This window comes from Stegodyphus dumicola, chromosome 11, assembly GCF_044657685.1.
Source record: "Stegodyphus dumicola isolate Sdum_Otavi_A_Nest chromosome 11, ASM4465768v1".
Taxonomy (NCBI): Eukaryota; Metazoa; Arthropoda; class Arachnida; order Araneae; family Eresidae; genus Stegodyphus; species Stegodyphus dumicola.
Genome location: NC_140778.1, coordinates 53,190,654 through 53,217,334, shown reverse-complemented (window position 1 = coordinate 53,217,334; position 26,681 = coordinate 53,190,654). Strand labels below are relative to the sequence as shown.

Here is a 26,681-nt window from a genome sequence, read left to right as displayed (position 1 = left end):
TGAAAAATAAATAGATTACAAAAAGTTTGTCTCAAAAATAAATACTTTACAATAATTTGTAATCACGTGTTTAATGACAAGCAAACAATACCTAAATTACCAATTAAAATATTTTATCAAAAAACACTTTTAGCTCGCAAAAAAATATCACTGCAGAGCTCAGAAAACAAGCAACCGAAAATAGCAGGTAATCCTGTGGGGTAAATCTAAAACACCCGCTTTTGGCGTCACATATGACGTGTACCGTTGACCAATCAAATTTTCCTGCCGAGTTGAAATTTAGTCGCTCCCCTGTCTCTGTCTCTCCATGGAAGAGAGCATCCAACGAAGAATACAATTTGTCATTGACTTTTTTTTCATCAAGTTGCAGTTTCATTTTTAACGCTGTTTGAGAACATAAAGCAATTTTTACTCTGTTACATTCAGTTCTTACTACAAGAAGAAGATAATGCTGTATTTTGTATCTGAGGTTTATAAAAAGTCTTTTGGATAAATTCGTAAACAACCCGCCGCTTGAAATGGTCCTGAGACCCAAAGCTGATGGCAAATAACTTAGCGAAGAAATAAGTGGTAGATCATTCTACGGCGCGGAAAATATTATAACGGCTCCTATTACTTCTATTGTACGCTGTGAATATTTCCTGGTAATATTGTTCCTGCTAGTTTTAAAATTGTTTAATCTCTTTTATGTGTAATTTGAAGCAATCGATGAACAAACTGAGCTTCATGAATTCTAGGATGAGAAGTAATGTTAATGCAAAATATAACAAACATAGTTTTCATGAAATGTCTTCCTAAAAATCATGCCAAATGTATATCGCACTAAATGTGTCTTCTGTGCAACATGTATTAGTGTTTTATATCAGACTGTGTGCACCAGCTATTTTGCTTAAATTCGACATTCCAGGTTTGATCCTGAAATTGCAGCATCTTCGAAAGCCATCAGTAAGTGATAAATTCTTGATTATAATTCCACTTGGACCTTCTCAGTTTTTTCCAATATATTAATAGTTCAACGTATCTTGGAAAATGTCATGTTGAGAAAGAAACTTCTTAAAAGTGCACAAATTACACAACAGAAAAACTTCAGCTAAACGTTGTTTAGTCAGGTCCTGAATAAAAGCAACATTTGCTTTTTAATGCAAAATGTGATGTAATCATAATATGAGGTATATAATGAATCATTTGCTGAAAGCTGTAGTTTTAATATCCATGTTTTTATTCACACAAGAGAATCCTTGTGTATGTTGTGTGTAACAAGTCATTTACACTAAAGAGTTCCTTAAACAACCGTATACTTATTCACACAGAAAAGAAACCTGGTGTGTGATGTATGTAGCAAGTCATTTAGGAAATATGATTCTTTAGACAAACATCTGCTTATACATATAGGAGAAAAAGGCCCAAGTGTAGTAGACTTTATATGAAAAAAAAAAAAAAACACTTTAAGCATGAATATGTTTACTCCAGCAGGAAAGAAACTTTACATATGTGAAGTATGTAACATGTCATTCATTCAGAAAACTTCCTTAAACAGTCATATACGTGTTCACACAGGAGAGAAACGTTATGCATGTAAGTTATGCAATAAGTCATTTGCTGCAAAATTGACTTTTGATAGACATATGCTTAATCACTCAGAAGGCAAATCTCATATGTGTACGATATGTAACAAATCATTTGTTCAAAAGATTAGTTTAAACTACCATATGCTTATTCACACAGGAGAGAAACCTCATGCTTGTGACATATGTAGTGCATCATTTACTCGGAAACAACAGTTAAACAGACATATACGTATTCACACAGAGGAGAAACCTCCTATCTGTGAGATATGTAACAAGTCATTTACTGAAAAAACTAATTTAAAATGCCATCTGCTTATTCACATAGGAGAGAAAAATCATGTGTGTGACATATGTAACAAGTCATTTACTCGGAAAGCTCATTTAAACAGACATATACTTATTCACACAGGAGAGAAACCTTATATGTGTGAGCTATGCAATAAGTCATTTACTCAAACAAATAATTTGAAAGACCATATGCGTATTCACACAGGAGAGAAACCTTATACTTGTGAGTTGTGTAACAAATCATTTACTGTAAAAAGTTATTTCAATCTACATAGGCGTTTTCACACAGGAGAAAAATCTCATGTTTGTGAGATATGTCATAAGTTATTTGCACAAAAATGTGATTTAAAAAGCCATATGCATATTCACACAGGAGTGAAACCTTATGTTTGTGATGTATGTAACAAATCTTTTGTTAAAAAATGGAATTTAAAGAACCATATTGCTTATTCACACACGAGAAAACCTCATGTGTGTGATGTATGTAATAAGTCATTTTCTCAAAAAACTCAGTTAAAAGCCCATATACTTATTCATACAGGAAAGGAACCTCATGTTTGTGATGTATGTAACAAATCTTTTGTTAGAAAATGGACTTTAAAGAACCATATTGCTTATTCACACACGAGAAAACCTCATGTGTGTGATGTATGTAATAAGTCATTTTCTCAAAAAACTCAGTTAAAAGCCCATATACTTATTCATACAGGAGAGGAACCTCCCTTATGTGTGTGATGTATATGTAACAAATCATTTTTTCCAAAAAGTTGTTTAAACATCCATATTCACACAGGAGAGAAACCTCATGTGTGTGAGATATGTAATAAGTCATTTACTGTAAAATAGTCTTTTAAAAGGCCATGTGCCTATACACAGGGGAAAGAAACCTTGTGTGTGTAAAGTGCGTAAAAAGTCATTTGCTGGAAAAGCTCAGTTCGACAAACATATAGTTTTTCACTCTCAACAGAAATTTCATCTTTGTGAGGTACGTAATAAGTCATTTACTCAAAAATCTAAATTAGGAAAGTATATACTTAGTAACACCAGAGAGAAAGTCCAATAGTTACATACATAACAAATCACTTCCATGATACGAATTTGAAAGACGCATGTCTACAGGTTAAAGAAGGTTAGTGTGTTTTGTGGAAAAGTTTGATTATTAAGAACCTTTACTTACCTGTGCAGTAATCACTTGTCTATGCTATAAAGGAATGTCTTTGTATGAGGTATGTTTGCCTTATCATTTCATTTCAGTTTTTAATAAATCATTTATTTGTTTCCACATGAGAAAAACCTCATGTTTGTGAGATAAGTCCCAAGTAATTTTAAAGTATTGCTGATTTAAAGCAACAGTTTCTGGTCCTTAGTATTTAATTAGTAATAAAAGGTTTAAAACAGTATATTCAAACAGCAGAAAGTTAGAGACTAATTATGCTGTTCTGAATCGGGAAATTTTATGGATATTACATCAATCTCATGCATGTAATGTCATGTGAATTGTTTGAAAGCTTGAAACGTTGAATATTTTCATTTGAATGGAAATTTCAGTCACATTTTGCACAATAATCCAATTTGCATTACATTTTTGAGGTTTTCTTCCGCAAAGGATCCATTGGCGCCGATGCGTATTTATTCGCCAAGCTCACCAACGGCTAATCGGCCATGATTTTAGCGGTGTATAGTCAAAGAATATGTATTGTTAGAGACATTCTTTGGTATAGTTAAGTTGCAAGATATTTATCGTATCGAAGCCATGGTTTTAGCTGTGTACAAGTCAATTTATAAGAGATTTAGCCTATAGAAGTAAAATGAATAGGTTGATAATGACATTTAGCGGTGTATAGTTAACCCGGAAGGACGCAGGATGTATTATTTAACACGAGAACGCGCGTCGCAATTAAATGACATACAAATGAAACATATTACAATTCAGTAAAATAATGCATTCTGTATTAATTGCAACATTTATTATATAAAATAACTTAAAAATAATGTTAATTTTAAAATTAATATTGTATAAAATAGCTTAAAAATAATGTTAATTTAAAATTAATAACATATAAAAGTATTTACATTTTCTTCAGATGACTAGGAATCATAGATTTCTATGAGAAATTTGTGTTTTTATATTTTTGAATGCAATTATAATCCAAATTATGCAAAATTATTACATGAATAATGAGTTATATAATTAATTTTCAAATCAATTAGGCTCAAGAAAAATTAGATATTTTGTAGTTTATACATGAAGCTTCTATTTCACAGTGTTCTTGACATATTTTGTTTTACACTTCACACGTACAGTTTTTGATTTTCTGTCTTTTTTTCTTGAGCACATATAACATCTCCGGTAACATAATTTTCTTTTCTTTGTTTGCGTATCTTCAAGAGAATCTTCCATTATATTCCTATTGTTTCTGTTATGATTTCAAATGAGGATTTAAACGTGCAAAGTCCAAATCAGATGTGCCTCCTATTCCTGAACTTCTCTGGTGGAGTTTTAGCAGATGAAAGCAAGATCCTTGATTTTATGCCGGCAATATTTAATAGCGAAAAAATTATGCCTATCAGTTTGATATTCTGGTCACAGTGTGTGCCCATCTTGTCGACTATATCAACTGCTCCTTTTGTCATGTTATAAAATGTAATTACTTCTTCAAATCTCCTGTGCTTTCATCAATATGGTCATCATTGTGCATAGTTGACAAAAGGTTAACACATTTGTTCTTTTCAACCATATTAGAAAGTAGCATTATATCCTTTTGAAACCCCAAGAGAGTTGAATGCTGTTCTCTATTCTTATTCGACACAAATTCAGGTGGGATAATCCTATCCTTGCAAATTGTTCCCATGTTCAAAGTATAGAAGGATCTAAAATCAACTACAGTAAATATTTTTATACCATATCTTGCAGGTTTCTTAGGCATATACTGTCAAAAGGAGCATCGTCCTCGAAAAGCTTCTAGCTTTTCGTCCAAAGTCGTATTCCTCTACATGATATAATTTCTGACAATTCTCGACAAAATTTTCAAACAAATCTCTTATTGGAGCTAATTTATCACTCTTTCTTCTGTCATCCCGTGTTCCGACTTTATCGAATCGTAAGGCACAAAGAATGAAAAGAAAATATATAGTTCACTTGTTTTATGAAAAATATCCAATCTTGTTCCATTAGTCGCCCATAATTCTCTAGCATTTACGAGGGAGGATTTGTGCAATCCACCTATGTATGATTCCTAAAAAAGCAAGAAACTCTTCTTTCTCCATAGGTTTTGCGTCTCTTTTAAAATTTCCCCAAATATTTTTTTACATAAATATTAGAGCATCTCGCAATCATTTCAATAATTGTGTCATCAATATTAGCTTCCATGCATCGATGGGTGAAGCCACATCTTTAGATATATGTATATTGCGAGGCAATTTTTTAATGGTATTATGGGAATCTTTGAATTTGAAAGTGTTCTTTCTTCCATTTTGTTGTTTTATCTTTTCCTACAAAATAATCAGTTTAATCACAAGGAATGTCTTCTGTAGAGTCGCACTCTATTTCTGATTCAGACTGATAATCACTAAATATATTGTAAAGTATTTTGCAGTAATTGACAAAATAACAGATGATCTTCTTAATAAAACATAAATTTTATTTTTAGTTTAGGGAAATAGATAATTTGAATAAAATTCTTTAGTGGCAAAATTTTCATACAACTACTAGCTGGTAAGACTTCAGAATTCTCATTTTAAACAATTTCTTACGTTGCTGAGCAATGGTTACATCATACAAATATGGAGTTGCCACTTCAATAATAAATATATATTTTTTTGTTAAATAACAAAATATTACATCTTCATTATCGGAATCTTGTAAGAAACCTCCGAAACCTCTGAAAAGATGTTTGGAAACTTATATGAAATGATGTTCTGCAAATTTATCTTAAAATGGACCTAATTCAATGCTATATACATTAGTGCAATTTAGAATATCCAAAGTGAGAATGGAAAAAGCAATATTCTCATTTCTATTTATGAAATAACCAATGCTGTTGACAAGTTAATATGTACCATGTGATAATTCCAGTTCCAGGATATTGTTGAAATTATTTCTGCTTATAACAGATGAGGGAAAACCCTTGATGAAATTAAACATGACAACATCATTTTCTTCTGAATGATGCAGCCATACGTATGAAAAAGGCAGATGAAACGCTTCTCAAAATGTTCTATCTGAAATGAGTCGTAAATGCTTTGCGTGAAAAGTTCATGAATTGTTGCCAGACGTTGACAAACCTATTTTTATTCTAAGAAAGATATTTTTAAATCTCTGTTATAGTGAGAGTCTTTGGAGAGACTGCAGCTGATATATTAGTTTTGACAAAGTAGCTAACATGGTGAAGTGAGATTGTTATTATGCCAAGCAGTAATAACTTTAGAGGGCATGACAGTGTGATGGCTCAAGATACTGAATACTGAAGATTCAAACTTGGGTCAAACTACCAGTATTCAGCAATTGTAGTGCTTTACTGCTTGTGAACTTGAACAAAAGTATGAATATCTTGTTAGTGAAACCCATGACTTAAAAAAATCAGGAAAATTTATAAAGTTTTCAAGATTAAAACATGGTCGATTCCATTATGAATCCCATGATTCTGACATGTTGAAATACACTCCTGCTACACTGATAGAGGCGGATAGATCATTGTTCTGCTTACAACAGATACATACTGTTAATGTAGAATCTGAAGGAAAGTTTAGGTTATTCGAATATGGCAAAGAATATCGGCTATGGACCTGAATAAAGATGCTGTTTTGAAAAACTTTCTAAGGAAAACTGGCTTGTATTTGCATTACATATGAGTAAAACTAGAAAAATCAACCATGCAGCCAGCCCTTTAACCATGATATGAAACCAGATCAAACTACCAGTATTCAATATCAGTTGTAGAAAAAATCTGAAGAAAATGCTTGCAATATCATGTAATCAGAAATTAACTATGTATTGCATAGCAGGATTACTTTTGCAAGTTTCGAGGTAGAAAATACTTTTTTTTTTTTTATATATAAGTATTTGGCCGTGGTATTCATTATATTCTCTGTCATTCATACAGAATACTAATATTTTTAGTAAAAAGGGTCTTTTTCATTAAGTGCTTTGCTTGTCGATATTCTCAAAATTATGTTTAATAATTAGTGCTACTGTACATTTAATAGATTAACAGATTCATTACTAAATAATACATTTAAAACATTCATTTTACACTTTTTCAAAGTTGTTTTTTGAATTTACTTGCTGATAGCTTAAAATATATTTTATTTTGAAATAACTGTCTTTTTCATAATAAATTTGACAATGCCAAGTATCTTCAATAATATTAAAATCCTTTAAAGTAGCATTGTAAATAAAACTAGAATAAACATCATACATCTTGTTATCTTTCAAGATTCCTTCAAACTTTGATTAATTACTCAAAGCATTGGTTTACTAACTTTGATGACCCTGGAAATACATACAAGTATTTCGTCATCTCAGAGAACCAATACAGTCAAAAGTCGTTAATTCGGACACCCATAATCCGGAGTGATCTGTAATCCGGACCTCAAAGCTAAAAACTGCCGCGTTGACACATGCGCAAAGGCGTTTACGCGTGCGCGTAAGACCTTTACGACTGCGCATATGCATGTGCACAAGCGCAGAATACGTTTTCGTGTGCGTGTTTAATGTATAACGGACAGTATAAGTTAAAATTATCTAATTATCTTTTTCAGTTAATGTTGATGATTGCGTTGTTCCTTAATCTTTGAATTGGATTATTATTTTTTGCAGACTGTAAGAACAATTTTATAAAAGTAAACTTAAACTTTCGATTATGTCAAGTAGAATTTCCGATGCTGGAGCTCCCAAAGGATCTACAAAACGAAAGTATGTTTCGATGTCCATCAAACAAAAAGTGGAATTGCTGCAAAAAATGGATAAAGACATGAAGAAGGTGACAGAGAGGTTAGTGAAAATGAAAAAATTTCGATTGACAAGGTAGTTCTCGGCACAGCAATTACGGGACTTGAACAGCGGAACTTTGTAACTGAACAAGAAATTATGTCTGTGTATAAAATTAAAGAGAAAGTATTATCACATAAAACGAAGCAACTTAAACAACTTACATTGAAAGAAATGTTTAATAAAGTAAACAAATAAATATTAAGCTTTTTTGATACCCTTTAGATCATAATTGTTCTTTATTTCATAAATTACGGTTTTATATTTTTAATTTTAAAATTTCTGCATGCCATCTTACGAGATTTAAACTGATGATCTGTAATCCGGAAAAATCGATAATCTGGAATCGCCGAAGTCCCGACGAGTCCGGATTAACGACTTTTGACTAATATTTTTTTTCGTTTTAATAATCTATTGTATATAAACACCTAGCATCCTCTGAAAAGTAATTTTTAAAAATGCATTAAAAATATATCAAATTTTTAAGCATAAAAACTGATTTAATTCTTATTATTTTAAGTAAAAATAACAGTGATTAAAATAAAAACTTAATTATTTAAAACGTATAATATTGTGGCCCACGTTAATCATAATATTTTAGGAGCCGCGTGTTTAAAAATTACGGAGAAACACAGCCATACTATTCTAAAAAGCTGTGCTATATTCACCCCCCCCAAAAAAAAACGGAGTCCCGAACAGACGAAAAATATTCTCGAAGAGCGAACCGGTTTGCTACCTCCGACAAACCAATTCGCTGGGTTACCAACTTTGACCTTTTATCGTGATTTTTGGCGATGTTTACATTTAACGGATCCTTTACGGAAGTGCTTCCCATTTTTGTAAAAAGTACAAAATGTGAAATATATTTTTTTGTGGTAGCTTTACTACTGTATGATTTATGTATTTCTCTCTTCATTAGCTTTGGGAACTCCCTTTTTAATGTTAAGAATGCTTAGAATTTAGATTTTTGAAAGCTTATGTGTTCAGAATCGTGTGTTTAAAAGATTAATGGAGACTATGTTCTTGATGCCACTATGCAACTTGTAGTGTCTTTTAACGAAATTTAAATTTCCTGAGGAAATGAATTTTTTTGTGGTACTTACATGTTAATGCAACCAAATTAATACAAGTTGCCATATTTTCAGTATATGAAAAACTGGAAACAATGTGCAAAACCATTCTTCCAGGAAACATGCTTATAATAATCATTCAATAAGCACTTCTGCCATTTTGTGTGCATACTTTTTATGGGCTAATCTTTGGAATATGGTAAGAGGTAGTTTGGCGACATTTTGGTAAAGCGATAAAGGTTACTAGTTAGGACTTTCGCAGTGTACATGGATATAGTCAAGAGAGTGTGCGCAATGCCATTTTTGTGCAATTCTGGGATGTTTTTTTAAGTGAAAATAGGTCAACGTCTACATGGATGATACCATGTATGTGCAATTTGTAAAAACGCGGCAAGCAGTGGACGATTCTATACTTTGTCCCAATTTCGCACCTAATCTTTGTCATGATTAAGCACTTTTGTTCTATAAAGGTTCTAGCATAAGCATAATTCGGCTAGCAGATTGTTGGAAATGTTGAGGGAAAAAAAAACACATGCCTTTACTTCGTGAAAACAAAATGGCGTCCAAACAAAAACTAGCAGGGTTGGTTGCCAAATTTTTGCCAACAAATCGCCAAGCTACCATAATCCAAAGATTAACCTTTTTTTTTTTTTTTTTTTTTGTATTCCAATGCCCAATAGCTTTTATAAACAAAATGTGATATTTTTTGCTTTAAACCTAGTTGTAAGATATGGCATTGCAGAATTTGTGAGCAATACTGCAAATTTCTGCAAGAACACAGGACTTTGCTGAAAATGTTCTAAAAAAAAAATGAGGAAATACATTTTCTCGATAGCTGAGTGCTCTATCCAATTCTATATTTTTAAGGCAAAAACTGATAGCTGTGTACTTGAGGAGGAGAAATGTGCAACATAATAATAAAGTTTTGAAGAAGAATGTATTTTATTTTTTTAATCCATCGCTTAACCCTTATTTAATAATTCATATTTGTATATTCAAGTATGTTTTCTTTTCATATCTTGGTAATGTTTACCAACTTGCAATAAATGCTGCTAGTTTGGGAATTTTTTTTAAAGTAAAAGCCCAATACAGTCAAAAGTCGTTAATTCGGACACCCATAATCCGTACGTCAAAGATAAAAACTTTCTGCGCATGCGCCGCATTGGCACATGCGCACAGGTGTTTTACGCGTGCGCGTAAGACCTTGACTACTGTGCATATGCGTGTACGCAAGTGCAGAATACGTTTTCGCCTGCGCGTTTAATGTATAACGGACAGTGTAAGCTAAAATTATCTAATTATCTATTTCAGTTAATGTTAATGATTGCATTGTTCCTTAATCTTCGAATTGGATCCCACTTATTATTTTTTGCAGACTGTAAGAGCAATTTTATAAAAGTAAACTTGAACTTTCGATTATATATCAAATAGATTCGATCAAATAGAATTTCCGATGCTGGAACTTCCAAAGGATCTACAAAACGAAAGTATGTTTCGATGTCCAACAAACAAAAAGTGGAATTGCTGCAAAAAATGGATAAAGACATGAGGAATGTGACAGAGAGGTTAGTGAAAACGAAAAAATTTCGATTGACAAGTTAGTCGGTACTCTCAGCACAGCAATTAACGAGACTTGAACAGTGGAACTTTGTAACTGAACAAGAAATTATGTCTTTTTATAGAATTAAAGAGAAAGTATTATCACATAAAATGAAGCAACTTAAACAACTTACATTGAGAGAAATGTTTAATAAAATAAACAAATAAATATTAGCTTTTTTTTTTTTTTTTTGTAAATTTTGATACCCTTTTTTAGATCATAATTGTTCTTTATTTCATAATTACAGTTTCATATTTTTAATTTTAGAATTTCTGCATGCCATCTTACGAGATTTAAACTGATGATCTATAATCTGGAATCGCCGAAGTCCCGACGAGTCTGGATTAACGACTTTTGACTGTATTTAATATTTTGCAGCCGATACCTAAATTTAGCTTTTCGACAGTAAAAAATTAAAAAATTGTTCTGAGCTCATTGCGTTAATATATAACTAACTTTTCTCTTGCTCATGGTTCTATGCAAATGTTTTCGATACGTTTGCACTTATATGCCTTTGCATATTGTCTATTATTAAGTATTCAGCTTTGACATCTGGTTTTTCTGGAATATGCTGACGTTCATGTTACTAATTTCAAATTCTTCTTGTTCCGAAGTTCTGAAGAATGTTTAATTATTTATCACCATATCAGGGTTCATACGGTTCTTAAAAGTCCTTAGAGTTTTTGGAAACAATTTTTCCTCCTTAGTCCTCACTTTTGTCCAAAATCAACAGAAGGTCCTTAATTTTAATCATCTGACTTTTCTGTCTGTCTTTACGACTGCCATTTTGAGTGTGAATTAGCATTCTGGAGGAATATTAGTCCTCACTTTTGTCCAAAATCAACAGAAGGTCCTTAATTTTAATCATCTGACTTTTCTGTCTGTCTTTACGACTGCCATTTTGAGTGTGAATTAGCATTCTGGAGGAATATTTTTGGCGATTCACTGACATATATGGTTATCTTTTGAATGGGTTATATTTTGTTTCTGTTTATAATATAAATGATGGGATACTCGAGTTTCTAAGCAAGAGTGAAACATAAATATTTCATAATTAATTTTTTCTAATAAAGAGCTCTTAAATAACTTTTCGCTTTGGGGATGTGAATTGTTTTATTAAACGGTTCTAAATTTGGCAATTTTAAGATCAGTTTCTATAGAAAATTTTTAATTCCAAGATTTGAGAATTTTCCAACGATTTTATTTAAAAGATCGTATTATTGATAAATGTCATTAAAATAATGGCAATACGTTGAAATTATATTTAAAAAATAACATTAAAATAAAGCATTTTTATTTTTCACTGTCCTATTATAAAGCTTCGTTTTGGCAACAATATTTGGAATATTAAAAAATAACAAGGTATAATGCTATCAAGCACAATTTACGAAACAGCTCTTAGCAAAAGAAAAATTAGCTACATAATTAATTAAAAATGTCTTTTTTAAAATTTTTCCCATGTAATTATCTCAGAATATTAAAAATTCTCAGATTATGCATCAGTTTTCTCTATAAAATTAATTTTACACCTTTCCCCCGCCTTTTTTTTTTTCAAAAATATTTCTGGCTGTTACAAAATTGGTAGGGATAATTTCTGGAACAGAAGGAAATTTGTATAATTTAGGCAAAATGTCTGGGAAGGCTTCAAATTAAAATGAATGATAAATATTTTGTTGAGTGTTGCTGTTACGAAACGTAAATGTTTTGTTGCTACAAACATTTATGTTTGTTTTTAATGTTAATTTTTTAGTTTTTAATGTGTAATTATCCTAATATCATTTAAGAATCAATGTCATAAATTACATGGATTTTAAACTGTGAAATTTTATTACATTTTCGTTTTAATAGAATTTTTTTTAACAAATATTGTTAAAAAATAAAATTTAATAATGGCCATGTAAATACATAAAGTCTAAGGTTATCTAACTACTTAATTTAATTATTTATAACTAATTGCTTACCCTTAAAAATTATCTCTACATTGCCTTTCATTAATACACACTGTGGTCACAAGATAAAACACCAAAATGTAAAATTCAAGTAAAACTTATTCTTTGCATCTAACGAGACTTCAAATAATACAAAACAACGTATCACTTCTGGTGCTTTAATGGCTTATTGCAACCTTAAAGCGTATTAACTGGGTTACAACCCCTGGAACTCTACACGAAGCTACGACATTAACTGCTTCAAACAGAGCCCGACTAACTTTCAACACTTGCCAACCATCAGGCCTTTCAGGTTTGTTCTAATCAGCAGGTCTCTCTCTAGACAAGCAGCAGCAGTGGCAACATTCTTTTGTTATGAATCATGATGATTATGATCTTACTTCTCATTTTAACCTGTGCCATTTGACATAAAATCTACCTGCTATTTACTAAACCTCTAGACTGACCAAATATGTGACAAAATGAGACGTTAAAAAAAATAACATAAAGCTATCTGTTAGTAAAACATAAATGTCACTTATCTTCTTTCAAATAAGTCCAAGTATTGTAAGTGTAAAATATTTAATGTTACTTGATAAATTGCATAAAGTTTATTTTATTCTCAAACTTATTAATGATTATGCTAATTAATTCATGTTTAGTAATGCAGTAGAATTCCAAAAATCCGCAAAGCTTGGGTATATATCGTACACAATCGTATAGCAATTCCATACCATTCTGCTATAAATTGAAGAGTAGCACCTGCTTCCATCTTTTGCAGAACTTGCACTTTTTGCGTTACCGTCAATGCAATGTGTTTATGTTTTTCAACGTTGCAAGCAGTAAAATCACGAGTGTGTTTCTTATCTGTCATTGTATTAAAAAGGACTGAAATTAAAAATATTCCTAATTTATCCACAAAATATCCGGATAAAAAAAAGGCAGCACTAAAGAATCTCGTGAAATGAAATAACAAAGCTTAGAAAATATAACAATGTGAATTGTGAACTTGAACAAAGAGTTGAGTCAATAGTCTGCTTTTTTACCTGGATGCAGATTAGAGGGGAAAAAACTTATCTTATTTATTTTATCTTATTTTTTTAAACTTTTTTATATCAATAATTTGGTATTTCCATTTTGACTCATTATTATTCCGTAATTATGACGTCATTTATTCGGTAAGTATTTTTTCTTCAATATTCCATACTCAATGTTGTGGTTTCCGGAACCTATAAACTGAATGTTTATATTCTGAGAAGCAACGTGGATTTCAGGAGTTGGCAGTTTTCAGGTCAGCGGATTTTCGGTATTTGACTGTAATGCATACTACTTAGGTATCTATTTTATTTTTAGGATGGTATTACAAAAGTGAAATTCAGGCATAGATAATGTTTTTATTGAATTTATTGAGTTCCCATTTGCTCATAGGTCATTAATGGTCCTTAAAAGTCCTTAAAAGTACTTAACTTCCGTGTGCAGAAATGTGTACGAAACCTGCATATGCATGCTTCAGCTTGTGAGTGCATTGCATTAAACTTGGTTGTTCTTCTCTTAACTCAAAATTTAATTATAGTTCTGTGATTATCCATGAAAATTTGTTTCACAACTTAAATAAGATTTCAATCAATGGGAGCACTTCTGCAAAGAACTCGGTATATGTAAACATCGCCAACTTTGGCGATAATAGTTCAAGCTTGTTAACCCATCGGATTCAACCTAATTGCTTGTTTGTAGGTTTCAACGATTCCTCTTACTTTCATTTTGTTGAATTATCACTGTCGTTGTTCACATTTGCCAATTTAAATTATTCTTCACTTATTTATTATTATTTTTTATGGACTTTTAACAATAAATAGATAGAAATATTTTCGTATAATAAAGGAAGTTTTCGATGGCACAGGACTATGAGGTTCGAAGCCCTAAAATATTTTGACTTCATGCACTGCCAAAATATGCATTTTAAATAATTAATTTAGTAACATTTTAATTTTTATTATTAGTTATTGTTATCTGAAATTATGAGAAAAACAATATTTAGGGCTCAAAACTTTAACCAGATAGTATATTATTAATTCCTTTTCCAACAATAACCTTTGAGAAGATTTCAGGTGGGACACACAATTAGATGATTAAATTGAAATAAAAAATATTATTGATTCTCTAAAATGGCAATAGTTTTATGGATCTCCAAAGTCATCAAAATTAGCAAACCCCTACTTGTGTAATGAATCCAAGTGCAAATGACTCTTCAAAAGTAATAAAATGTACAATTTTCTAGTTTTATTAACAATCCTACTGAAGAGAATCTCAGTACTCTTGAAGAATATTGGTATTGTGAAATATATTATGAAAAAGACAGGCTGTTGTTTCAACATAAAATGCTTTAAGCTGTTTGCAAGTAAATTGAAAAAAAGAACACTGAAAAACTGTTTATGTAAAATGGATGTATTAAAAGTTATGCATTCATTAATTTATTACAGGGGCATGACTCTTATTGAACTAAGACTGTCACTGAAGTATTGTTTGGAATCGGACCTTTCTTGCTGTCTGAAACCTATTTCACCTATTTTAGAATGATGTAAATATGCTGTTGTGGCTCTCACTGACATAAAGTTCGGCCACCCCTGGTCTATTATATGCGTCTATTGCATTTATACCTATTATGCTAATTATCAGATACAGTTTTGAGAATATCAACAAGCAAAAAGCTTAAAAATTTAAAAAAAAAAAATTAAAAAAAAAAAAAAAAAGGGCACTCATAATAGAAATATTAGAATTCCATATGAATTACGGAAAGTACATGTAATGAATAATACCATGACCAAACACTTAAAAAAAAGAATAGCTTAAGTATTCCCTACCTTGGTATTTGAGAAAGTAATCCTGCCATACAACACATAGTTAACGTTTGATTACAAGATATTACAGGAATTTTCTTTAGATTTGTCCTACGAGTGGTTAAGACAGCAGAATACTGGTAGTTCAATCTCAGCTCAAATCCTGATAAATGAGCTGGCTGTGCAGGTTATTTTTAATGATAAAGTAATTAAGTTTGCATTACATGCAAAGAAGCTTTTTAAAAGCTAGGCTACTTTCTTTAATAATTACAGTGCTAATTAGTGCTGTACATCTCAGTGTCACTGCTTGTGACACGATATTTGTTTCACGTAAGTCTTCTTATGCAGTCATAAACATGAAATAAATAAAACGGATGGCATGAAAAACCTAATCCATACATCCTTAGTGACTGATATTTGACACAGTTTTTATGATGCATCTATGAACTACGCTGTCAGATTTGATTGAGTAAAAGTGTGACTAAATTTCAGAAGACTGTTTTTGGTGTGACAATTTAAAAGTGAAATTCAAATCAGAGATAATTTGAACAGTTTAATTAAAAAAATGTCAATAAATATATTAATATTTAGATATATTAAGATGATCTATGAACTCAAATGTAGTAAATTTTTCAATGATTATCAAAATGTGTTCAAGGAATGGGAAAGGTTGAATATTATTGAATGTGTACCAGAAAACGAACTGAATAATGAATGTCATCATTTGCCACATAGGCCTATAATCAAATTAGTAAGTGAAACCACAAAAACTCGTCCTGTTTCTGACGCCTCTGCCTCTGAGAGAGAGAAACTCTCTTTCAATGAATATTTGTGTAAAGGAATGAATCTTATTGAATTAATACCCAATATTATAGATCGTTTTAGGATGTGTCTGATAGGTATTAATGCCGATACTGAAAAGGCTTTCTTAATGTTATCTGTTGCATCTAAACATAGAGATTTTCTCAGATTTTTTCCCCTCACAATGAAGGACAATTAATTTTATAGGCATTGCTGCAGAGTTGTGTTTGGAGTTTCTTCGAGCCCCTACTTGTTGAACGCATCTATTAGAAAACTGTCCACGTCAGTATAGTAAAAGTTGCTCAAAAATTGAAATCCTCATTTCATGTGGATAATTGAATATCTAGTGTTTTTAGTATTGATGAACAGTTTACTTTTACTGAACATACCAAATTAATCATGACAAATGGATGTATTAACCTGCACTGTTTTGAAAGCAATGTGGCTGGTACAAATGTTGACAGTCATTCAGGGGATACTTCCGTTTTGGAATTTGGATAATGATACACTGAGGTATTGCACAGATATAGATACATTGTCCTTAGATACGAAAATCACACAGAGGACAATTTTGGCAATTGTGTAGACAATTTTTGATCCTATTGGTTTATTAACGCCAACTACATTACTTCAGAAATTGCTGTTGCAAAAATTGTGGAATGTGAAAATTGCAAGGGATGAGGAATTGTCTCCAAATGATGTAAATACATTTTTGAACTGGTTTAGAGAACTTAATGTTTTGAAATGTTACTTTGCCTCGATACTTGTTTATTAATGACACGTCACAATTACATGTATTTGTGGATGCTTGCAAGGGGGCGTATGCAGCGTACGTCTTTGTTCAATCAGTATTTAATTCTGAGGTAAAAATAAATCTCATTCAGGGAAAGTCTAAAGTATCGCCTTTGAAACCTTTAATGATTCCTCGCTTAGAATTAATACCCTGTTGTATAGGTTCTAGACTTGCAAATTCTATTATCAAGGCTCTCAGTTTGCCGGACTTAAAAGTTACCCTCTGATTCCACCACTGCCCTTTGGTGGATAACAGAGCAAGGAAATTGGTCCGTTTTCGTCGAAAAGAGGGTTAAAGAGATTCGAGAGTTGACGCGAGGTCATTCATGGAGACTTGTCCCAGGGAAAGTGAATGTTGCCGACTTGTTATCTCGTGGATGTTTTGTGAAGCAAATGCTTTGACCTAGATGGTGGGAAGACCCTGAAAACTGGCCCACTGGTGAGATTGTATGAAGAAGTGGAATTGGAGAAGAAAAAGATAAAAATAGTGAATATTGATCTATCAAAAGACGCCATCTATCAACAATCCTGCTATTAAAATTGCCAACTATGATCCCAATCATCTCACAAATATTAACCGTCCTCTGGCAATACCCCTGGATCATGTAACTCCCCGCTTGCTCTTTTGCTTGTATTCTCATTGTATACAACTATGCTCTGTTAACTTATTTTTTGCTTTTTTGTGTTTTTTATGGATTATTTCCATTACACCCTACTTACATAATTATATTATGTCACTTTTATGTAACCTTCTGCTGCACAGCACACCAGCGCTGCGATTAGTCGCTTGAGTTATTCGCATCAACATTAACCACGCATGCGCATTGAGTTGTCGGATCCTTCATTTGAACTCAATCGAAAGAACGCATTCTATTTACACAAACTGCCTAAGTGTTGTAGTGAATTTTTTTTTTTTTTAAAGGCAGGTTACTACCTTGGCGTAGTTTATCATTTTTTAAGCCTTGGCGACTTTCAAAAGTTTAGAAAGGAAAATGGGTTCCTTTTCTTATAAAAAGAAGGAATGCATTTCCTTTTATTAAAGTATATATAAAAAAAGGCAGATTTTTATGTTCGCAATGTTTATCGTTTTCCTGAACAGTTGGAATAGTTTAAATGACTGATTTGGGGTGGGGGGACAAAATCTTGTTTACATTTTTTGTACTTCTTAGAATACGAGTTTTACAGAATTCCGCAAATCAGAACCCGGAAGTGTGTTTTACGTCATGACTGGATATGCCAAAATCGAGAAGCTCGAACAATAACCTCGTTGGCAACAAAGCTTGGCGAGCATTTGGCGTTATTTTGTTTCCCGTAAATTTTCCCGCAAGCTCAATAATTGGCGTCAATTTAGTTCACGTGTTAATTAGACAGGCGTCTCAAGACCAGAAGAGGAAAATGCTTATCTTCACTGTCATTGGCTGTATACCACGTGACACTCCCGAAACGTTTTAGGCGTTATTTCTGGTTTTTCGACAACTGCAATTGTGATTCTCACCAATTGTTAGCTGTTTGTTTAAATCAAGGATCTTGCTTTTTTTATTATCAAAATGGATATGTTTAAATGTAAATCTTGCAGTTCATCTTTTTATGCGAAAATATATTTGAAAGCGCATGATAAGCGCATGCACAAAGAATACGCGAATTTAAATAATAAAGTTGCACCATTTTCGTGTACGTATTGTACGAAGCAATTTTGTACAAAAAATTCTTTAGCTAAACATAGGATACGTATCCATAATATAAGGCAAAGTAATATTAAATGTGAAGAAGAAGAATGCCGGGAACTATTTCCTACCACAGGAGATTTAAGATCTCACTTAGAGACTTGCCATAATTACAGCAATATGACCAAATGTATAAACCTGGAGTTTCAAAAAAAGCAAGGTATGCAATGAACTTTTTATTATTTTGTTTTCCTAGTTCAATTATAAATAAGCAAAATATATTGCGTGACTTCTGTATATAGCCTTTAATCTCTTTACATTAAAATTAAATAGCTTATACGGTGTTCTTCATTAAAGCTATTTCAGCAATACATTTATTTGAAGAAACACCATATATATGGTATTATTAATTTAAGCTGTTTCAGCACACAAATATGCATTTATTCGAAAAAATTAACATAAATTAATTACTTTGAAACATATAATTTCAGAATACTATAGTTTTAACAATTAAGATCATTTTTCTGTGTGGCTGCAATCTGCATATTTTTATTTACTAATCAGATGCCCTTATTATGCAAATTTATACATTTATTTATTTATTAGACTTTTATTCATGGCTATCAGATGAAGAAAGAAAAACAAAGACTCATTTTGTGATAGATTCATCTGGGCAGAAACATAAAAATTAGACCAGGACACTGTTTTGCTGTAATAGAAGTGGGACATACAAAGCAAAAGGCAAAGCTGAAAGACAGCTAAAAGCACAAGGGACTTCTAAAACAGGTTTCTCTTGCACAGCTACTGCATACTAAAAGATTTTGGCAATCGTTTTGAAGCTGTATATTTTAAAGAACATTACAAGCATGAAAATTCCCTTTGTCATCTCCCTATTCCCAAACAAAAAAAAGCAAAGTATAGCAGGTAAGTTATGTGTTAGACCGTATTTTGATTGTATTGATTTTTCTTAAATAAAACTATAATTACTTATGCAGTTGGAGCCTTTTCAGCTGTCATTAATATACAGGTGGTTCAAAATTCCAAACATGAATGAATTTTAATATTAATGAAGTTGATAATGAAAATCATTCATGGAAAATTCAGATTGGGAGAGAAACACGCGAGTGTGAAATTTAAAATTAGGCTTAACAAGAGACTTAATTTGCATAGATTTTAAATAAAATTATCAGCTTTGAGGACAATCAGACACAGGTATCTCTTCAGGAGTACAAAACTTTTGCAAAATGGAAGGAGTGGGTAGACCAAAGTAAAAATGAACATAACACTGTCTGCTGTGGAAAATAATAATGAAGCATGTAAAACCAAGATATTATAATTCTAAATGTGTTATGAAGGAACTAACACATTTATAATTCTAATATCTTAATTTGTTATATTTCATTACTGTTTTATCTGAATGGTGCAATGTTTGTGTTTCTCTGTCAACTGCTTTTAAAATAAATTTGGATAATTCTCTTGAAGAAGAGGGATCTTGAAACTGCTGAAGTTTGATTCAAAATCTAGATGAAACTAAGATTAATATTTTGCCTGATTTAAAATTATGGTAAATTGTTTTGTCTTGTATTTATGAACAGCATATTAAATATTTATATAAAAGTGATTAATTATCTATATTTAAGTAACCTGAGATTTGTAACAATTGTTTTTCTTATTGTTAAATTAAGTATCATATTTCTTACTAATCTACTGTATAGGCATATTTGTAAATTTAAAGATACATTTTTTATTCCATTAGTTTTTAGTATATAAGATACATCTATCATGATATTTACATTTTTCAGTAACTATATTATACTAATGAGCTAATAGTCAGTTTACAGTTTTTGCCAGTAATCTATTGTCACATTTGTGAACAGGTGGTGTGGCTACAGCGGACGTTGTCAGAGCGGAGACATACGATTTCGTGATCAGAGCGAACACTTCGAAACTCATCGTGGTTAGAGCTGCACATCTTTTCCCCATCTTAGAACAGATAAAGGGTGCAGATAAATAAGTAAATAAATACTTTTAAAAATCACAAATATAATTTAAAACAGTATTTTAAGTGGCAAATCTCTTTTACCGACGTTTTCTGTTTTTGCATTCGATTATCGAATTACAAGGATAAATACATTTTTGCCAATCATATTTAGTTATTTATATGTATTTAAATTGTTATGATATTATAGTGCGAATGCATTTTAAACATAGTGAAATGTAATAAAAATAAAAACTTTTAGGTAAATATTTAAAAATTAATAGTAAGTAACAGTATAATGAAGGGTATGAACAAATTTCAGGGATTTTGTGGAAAACTGTATTTTAGAGTCAAATATTAGAACAGGTGCAGTTACCATAAAATTAATTAGCTGCATTAAAGTAAGTAAAAATAAATATTAGAAGTAAAATATACAAAACAGATACTAGTAAATAAATACTGACTATCCTTTATTATAAAGGCATAAATATAATTTACCATTTAGTCCAACCTAGTTACAAAACTTAAAGATTTTAGACATTTTTCTAAATTGTTTGATGTTTCGAATTCTTTTAAGATGTTTTTAATTCTTTTATCTAATTTTACATATGCTTTTTTCCTTGTTATTTCAGGGTCGCTTAATTCTCTGGCTTTCAAATTAAAAGACACTTTTTGTGTTTCTTCTTTTAGTATTTTAACTAATAAGTGCACAATAATAGGCTGGTTTATGAAAGTGATTGTGTTTAATTTGGAATTCCACCTTTCAATAGAATTATTTGTCCTATGATGCTGTCCATGTACATTCCATATTTTAATGGGCATATTTGGATTTTCCATCCACTGCTCGACAAAAGAATCAATGAATGTGGTAAGTTTGTAAATGCTAAAAGCTTTTTCCCATACAATGCTCCAAGTATCATCTACATGTTCTATTGGCAAGTAAGCTAAGGCAGAAATCATTCTACAGACATGTCTTATATCTTCGTTCTCTTTATATTCCTTTATTACACCCATTTCTTGTATCTTACGCCACAAACATTGATTAAAATGAAAGTTACAACTGGATATAGTCAAACTGGGAAATTCTAACATACAGCTATTGATGGCTGCGGCTTCAAAATCAAATTTTATAATGTCCGGCCTCTACTTAGGGCACCAACATTTCACTTCCTGAAACATTGCAACGTACGTTGCTTGTGTCTTATAAGGCAGAAATGCAAAAAGCGCTGGATAAATGTTGGTCTCAGTTGCTGTACTTCTTAAGTCAACGTGTATAGTATATATTTAAGCAAACTGTTTCGGACAACTTTTAAATGTTTCATCTAAGAAAACAGTCTTTCCATTTTCCAAAATGTATCGAGATTCTTCTCCTCCAAATACTAAAATTCTGTTATCTTGGTCATTTTGAAAGTCTAAACGAAGAAAGGTTACTCTGTTAAAAAGCATAAGTGTATTGTTTGCAAACCGAATGTCGTTGGCATTTTGGGGATTTTGGGTAGCTCCCAAAGCCTTTCTCCTCTCCTTACATAAAACAGTCTTGGTACTGGATTATGTTGGTATTTTAGTAATGAAATCATAACCTTTCTGATATAATTCTGAAAGTTCTTGAAATATCGGGGAATGGGAACTGATGTTTCTTCTCGGACTATTTTTCTGCAAGTTTCTAACTTCCTTTTAATGTCAATCTCTGCAATGTTGGGCACACAGGAATGTTCAGTGTTCTTCAGTACTTCAAATTGAAAATTTGACTTTACGTTTCCTTTACAGCGGCATGTCTTTTCTTTTACTCATACCCAACTCTTTCCTAATTTATATTTTCGGTGAAAACGGTGTGGGTAATCATCTACAACTAAACATTCTTTTTCTTCTTTTGTAGAGAATAATTTTGTTGAAATGGCTATCGGTTCCGTCACAGATTTTTTTGACGCTATAAAATGACATACACACTTCATAAGGATCAAACATCTACTGAGAAAATAAGAAAAACATTTTCTCTTAAAATTATCGGCTTATCTGTACAGCAGGTGCAAAGCTCAAAACTACACAATAGATGACATGTGACTGATTAGGGAAACAGCACAATAGGTGTAAGAATGTCCACTCTGCCCACCCAGCTACCCTCACGTGTCCACTCTAGCCACTGTCCGCTCTGGCCACGTAACCTGTGAACATGGGGAAAATATTTGGGTACTTTCTGTTACGCACCTGCCATGCTTTTTGGCCCCTGTGAAAGAGAAGCCAAACACTTGTCAAGACCCAGTGACAGCACCATCTGGGGACTTTGCATGAATGTGTAAACAAGAATAATTAAACACACATGCACAATTATTATTACAGTAGTGCTGCCAAATGTGTGGCAGATGCATAATGAAAAAGTACCAATATTTGTAACTGCTAGTTTCATAAATTCAGATAAAAGTAGGAGCCTATTTAATGTTTTGCCTTTGAAATTACTATCAGGAAAGTACAGGAAATATTATTGTGTTAATTTTGAATGTTGAATTAATGTAATAATGAAACTGTTGGTAGTTTTTCACATTTAGGCTCTGCATTTAACAACACGAATAATATTTCTATAAAAATTCAGAAGAGAATCACTGCAGCCAGTAGATGCTTCAATGGAATATAAAAGCATATGCAATCAAATGTAATTTTAAAAAAAATGCAAAGGTTTTACTGTATAAGAGCTTTATAAAACCAATTTTGATATATGCATGTGGAAGGAACTTGGACTATGATGCACACAAATGAGGACATGTTGGCATTTTTTAAAAGAAGGTTTTAAGAAGTATTTTTGGAGGAATACAAAAAGATGGTGTGTGGTATAAAGATCAAATTTGGAGCTATATTGCTCATTTAATGAACCTGACATCATTAATTTCATTAAATACCAAAGAATAAAATGGGCAGGCCAAGTTATCAGAATGTTTGAAGACCGTGCAACAAAAAAGTCTTCAATGCCAGACCAATAGGCACACGGAAAAAAAGCAGACCAAATCTAAGCTGGTTAGACTACCTAGAAAATGAGCTACTGGCCTTAAAATCAGAAAGAAACTGTAAAATTTTAGCAGGGAGAAGATTAGCCTGAAACATGCTTCTTGAGAAGGCCAGGGCCCACTCTGGGCTGTTGGGCGATGGAAGGAAGGAAAACGTATCTTGTAACAAAGACGTATCTTTTTTACATTCAAATAATAATATTTTTGAAAATTTGAACAGACTTTTCTTTTATATTCTTAGAATATTTTTATTTAATAGGAAATGCTTATATTTTAAATTTCAAAATAATTACTATTTTGTATATCGTTGAAAGAATTGATTAGGGCAATGATTGTATTCGTGTTCATTAAACAAAAAATTTCATTGCAAGCTGATATTCTAATATCATACCATTGTTTGCATGAAATTCATATTTAGTAGGTATAAAATAATATAAAATTTTCTTTTCAAGTTCATATAAATGAAAAACTTTATTTTGCATATAGTATATATAATTTTTATCTCCTAATTATCTTTTAAAATTATTTCAGGTAAATTATTGCAGGGGGTGGAAGAGAAAAGAATTTTGCAAGATTCTCGAGAGATGATATTGAAACAAAACAGTTAATAATGAGAAAAGATTTGCATAACATTAAGAGGGATTTTTGTCTGAACATTAATTCTAAAGGATTAATTTTAACAGATGATGAGACAAGTGTTTGGTCCTGGGTTAATACGATGTCGCAAATGGAATTCAACCCAGTTCTGATGTATAAACGTCAAGGAGAAAAATATACAAATGTAAATGAAAATGATTTCATGTTAGCAATAATGACAGAATTTCAAAAAAAAAAAAAAAAAAAGAAAGAAAGAAAAGGGAAAAAAAAAAAAAATGTTGATAGAATTTGGTAATAATAGAATTTGTATTGCTTCTACACATGGAATTTCTGCTTATGGATTTGAACTTGTAACATTGCTTGTCGTTGATAAGTATGAAGAGGGCATACCAGAGTCTTTCTTAATATCATCAACAGTATCAGAAAAAATATTGGTAAACTTTTTTAACTGCATCAAAAAGATCAGTGATATCAAGCCAAAGGTTTTTATGAGCGATGATGCTCCCATGTTCTATAATGCATGGGAGCATACATTTGGTTCTTGCCAAAAATTATTATGTGCTTGGCATGTGGACAGAGCATGGAAAGGTCATTTGAATTCTGTGCCAAAACATAAAAGACAAGCAGTGTACAAAATTTTAAAAACTTTAATGTATGAATTAGATGAAGAAATGTTCAAGAAAATGTTAGAAACATTTTCTGAGTAACTATGTGAAGATGAAGACACGAATTCCATAAATATTTTATGACATACTATTTTGAAAGAGCCAAAATGTGGGCACACTGTTTCAGAAAAGGGGCTAAAATCAACACCAATATCTATGTGGAAACATTTCATCGGAAATTAAAATATATTTATTTAGATGGAAAGGAAACCAAACGGGTTGTCAAATGTATCATCGAGTTAATTAATCTTGTCAGTGATCAAAAGTTTGACACTTACATAAAATATCAGTAAGGAAAAAAAACGAAGAAGACAATAAAAACATTTCAACGTCATAAAGCTGCTGAACTTTTAAATGCTAACTGTATAAAAAAAGATGATGTATGGGAAGTTTTATCAGAACTGGGAGAAAATTCGTATAAAATTATCAGAGATCATGTTTGTAATGATTTATGCCTCATAACTTGCAGACTTTGTTTATGCTGTTTAAAAGCTTATAAATGTACATGCCATGATTATTCTATTCTAAATAATATGTGTAAACATATACATTTTGTAATCATGTCTGAAAAAAAGACAGAACCTTATATAGGCCCACTAAACAGAATACCTACTAGGAATAATTATGAATCTTTAACAGTGAGTAAAACATGCATTAGTGAACTTATTCAGTCTTTATTTTCAGTTTCTGAAAAATTAAACTGTATTGAAAATATGGACATTAATTTTGCTACACAAATAAAAAAGCATTTAAATGCAATTGAACATTTATTAGAAGTTCCTTTGTTAGATAAAACACATGCTTCAATTTCAAAAGAACCAACAAATAAAAAAATTCTTCCCCAAAATAGATTTTATTCAGTTAAAAAACAAAAAGTGTGTAAAAAAGTACAGTTTAGAAATCCTTCAACAGCAGAAAAAAATAATACCAAACCTATTTTATTAAATCAATTAATTGTTAATTCAGATCCCAGCTATGATCATTTGTATTGCAGTGAATTGAATGCCAAAAGTTTAAAAGAAAAGTCACTAAATAATGTTTAAGAAAATTATGCTATTTAAGTATTTTTAAAATTTGTGTATTTATAACAAATTATTTGATTTTTATGTAACTAATCTGGATGTCTTATTTTAATTTAATTATATATCTTATTATAAATTTAATAAAATTGTTATAACTGTTCTACTGTATATCTAAGCTGTGCATTTATCCAATACTTAATCTATGCATATATTAAATCTATTTATAAAGTCATGTTTTATAATAACTATTCTACTGTAAATGTGAATTACGCATTTATCATATACGTAATCATTGTCCAGTTAGGTGATAGAATTGTTGATATTTCTTTAAATAATGAATCCAGATAAGCAGGATCGTATGAACAATTTATTAGGAAAATAGGCACAATACTATTACACACAGAACAAAAATGGCTGAAAATAAATCAAGGAGAATAGGGATGTTTAGCAATTCACTTTTAGCTCACGAAATAAATTCTAAAGTTTCCTAAATCACTCTCTCAGGATAAACACTAACTTGTAATTCAGCTAACGGCAAAGTCTGGCAGCTGATTCACAAGCAAACTCTCTTGTTCTCAGACTCGTATTTATACTCTGCAGGATGCGTTATGCAAGATAAATGCAACATTTGTTATGACACGAAAACCTATTTTCGAAGCCCTGTGACCAATTCATCCAGAATTTCTAGAGCCATGCTGCAACAGGCATCTCAAGATAGACAACGTAATATGCTTATCTTTACTGTCATTGACTATACCACATGACAGTCCTGAAACGTTTTTGGCTGTATTTCTAGTTCTCCTCCAACTGCAACTGTGTATCTCGTCAATTGTTAGCGGTTTGTTTAAATCAAAGAGCTTGCACTTAACTTTCTTTCTTTTTGCTT

General features: G+C 31.4%; 1 protein-coding gene across 2 annotated transcripts; it reads left to right on the top strand.

The window, feature by feature from the left end:
• Positions 1 to 279: 279 nt before the first annotated feature.
• On the top strand, positions 280 to 26,040 carry LOC118204115 (uncharacterized). 2 transcript variants are annotated; one of them, XM_085826688.1, is made up of 3 exons: positions 280 to 19,461; positions 20,415 to 20,551; positions 24,043 to 26,040. In XM_085826688.1, exon 1 carries the CDS (start codon positions 1,452 to 1,454, stop codon positions 2,589 to 2,591), a length of 1,140 nt encoding a protein of 379 aa, XP_085682814.1. In that variant the 5' UTR covers positions 280 to 1,451; the 3' UTR covers positions 2,592 to 19,461; positions 20,415 to 20,551; positions 24,043 to 26,040. The 2 variants fall into 2 exon arrangements, with proteins under 2 accessions (XP_085682814.1, XP_085682813.1); XM_085826687.1 differs by lacking the exon at positions 20,415 to 20,551.
• The last annotated feature ends 641 nt before the right edge of the window (positions 26,041 to 26,681 follow it).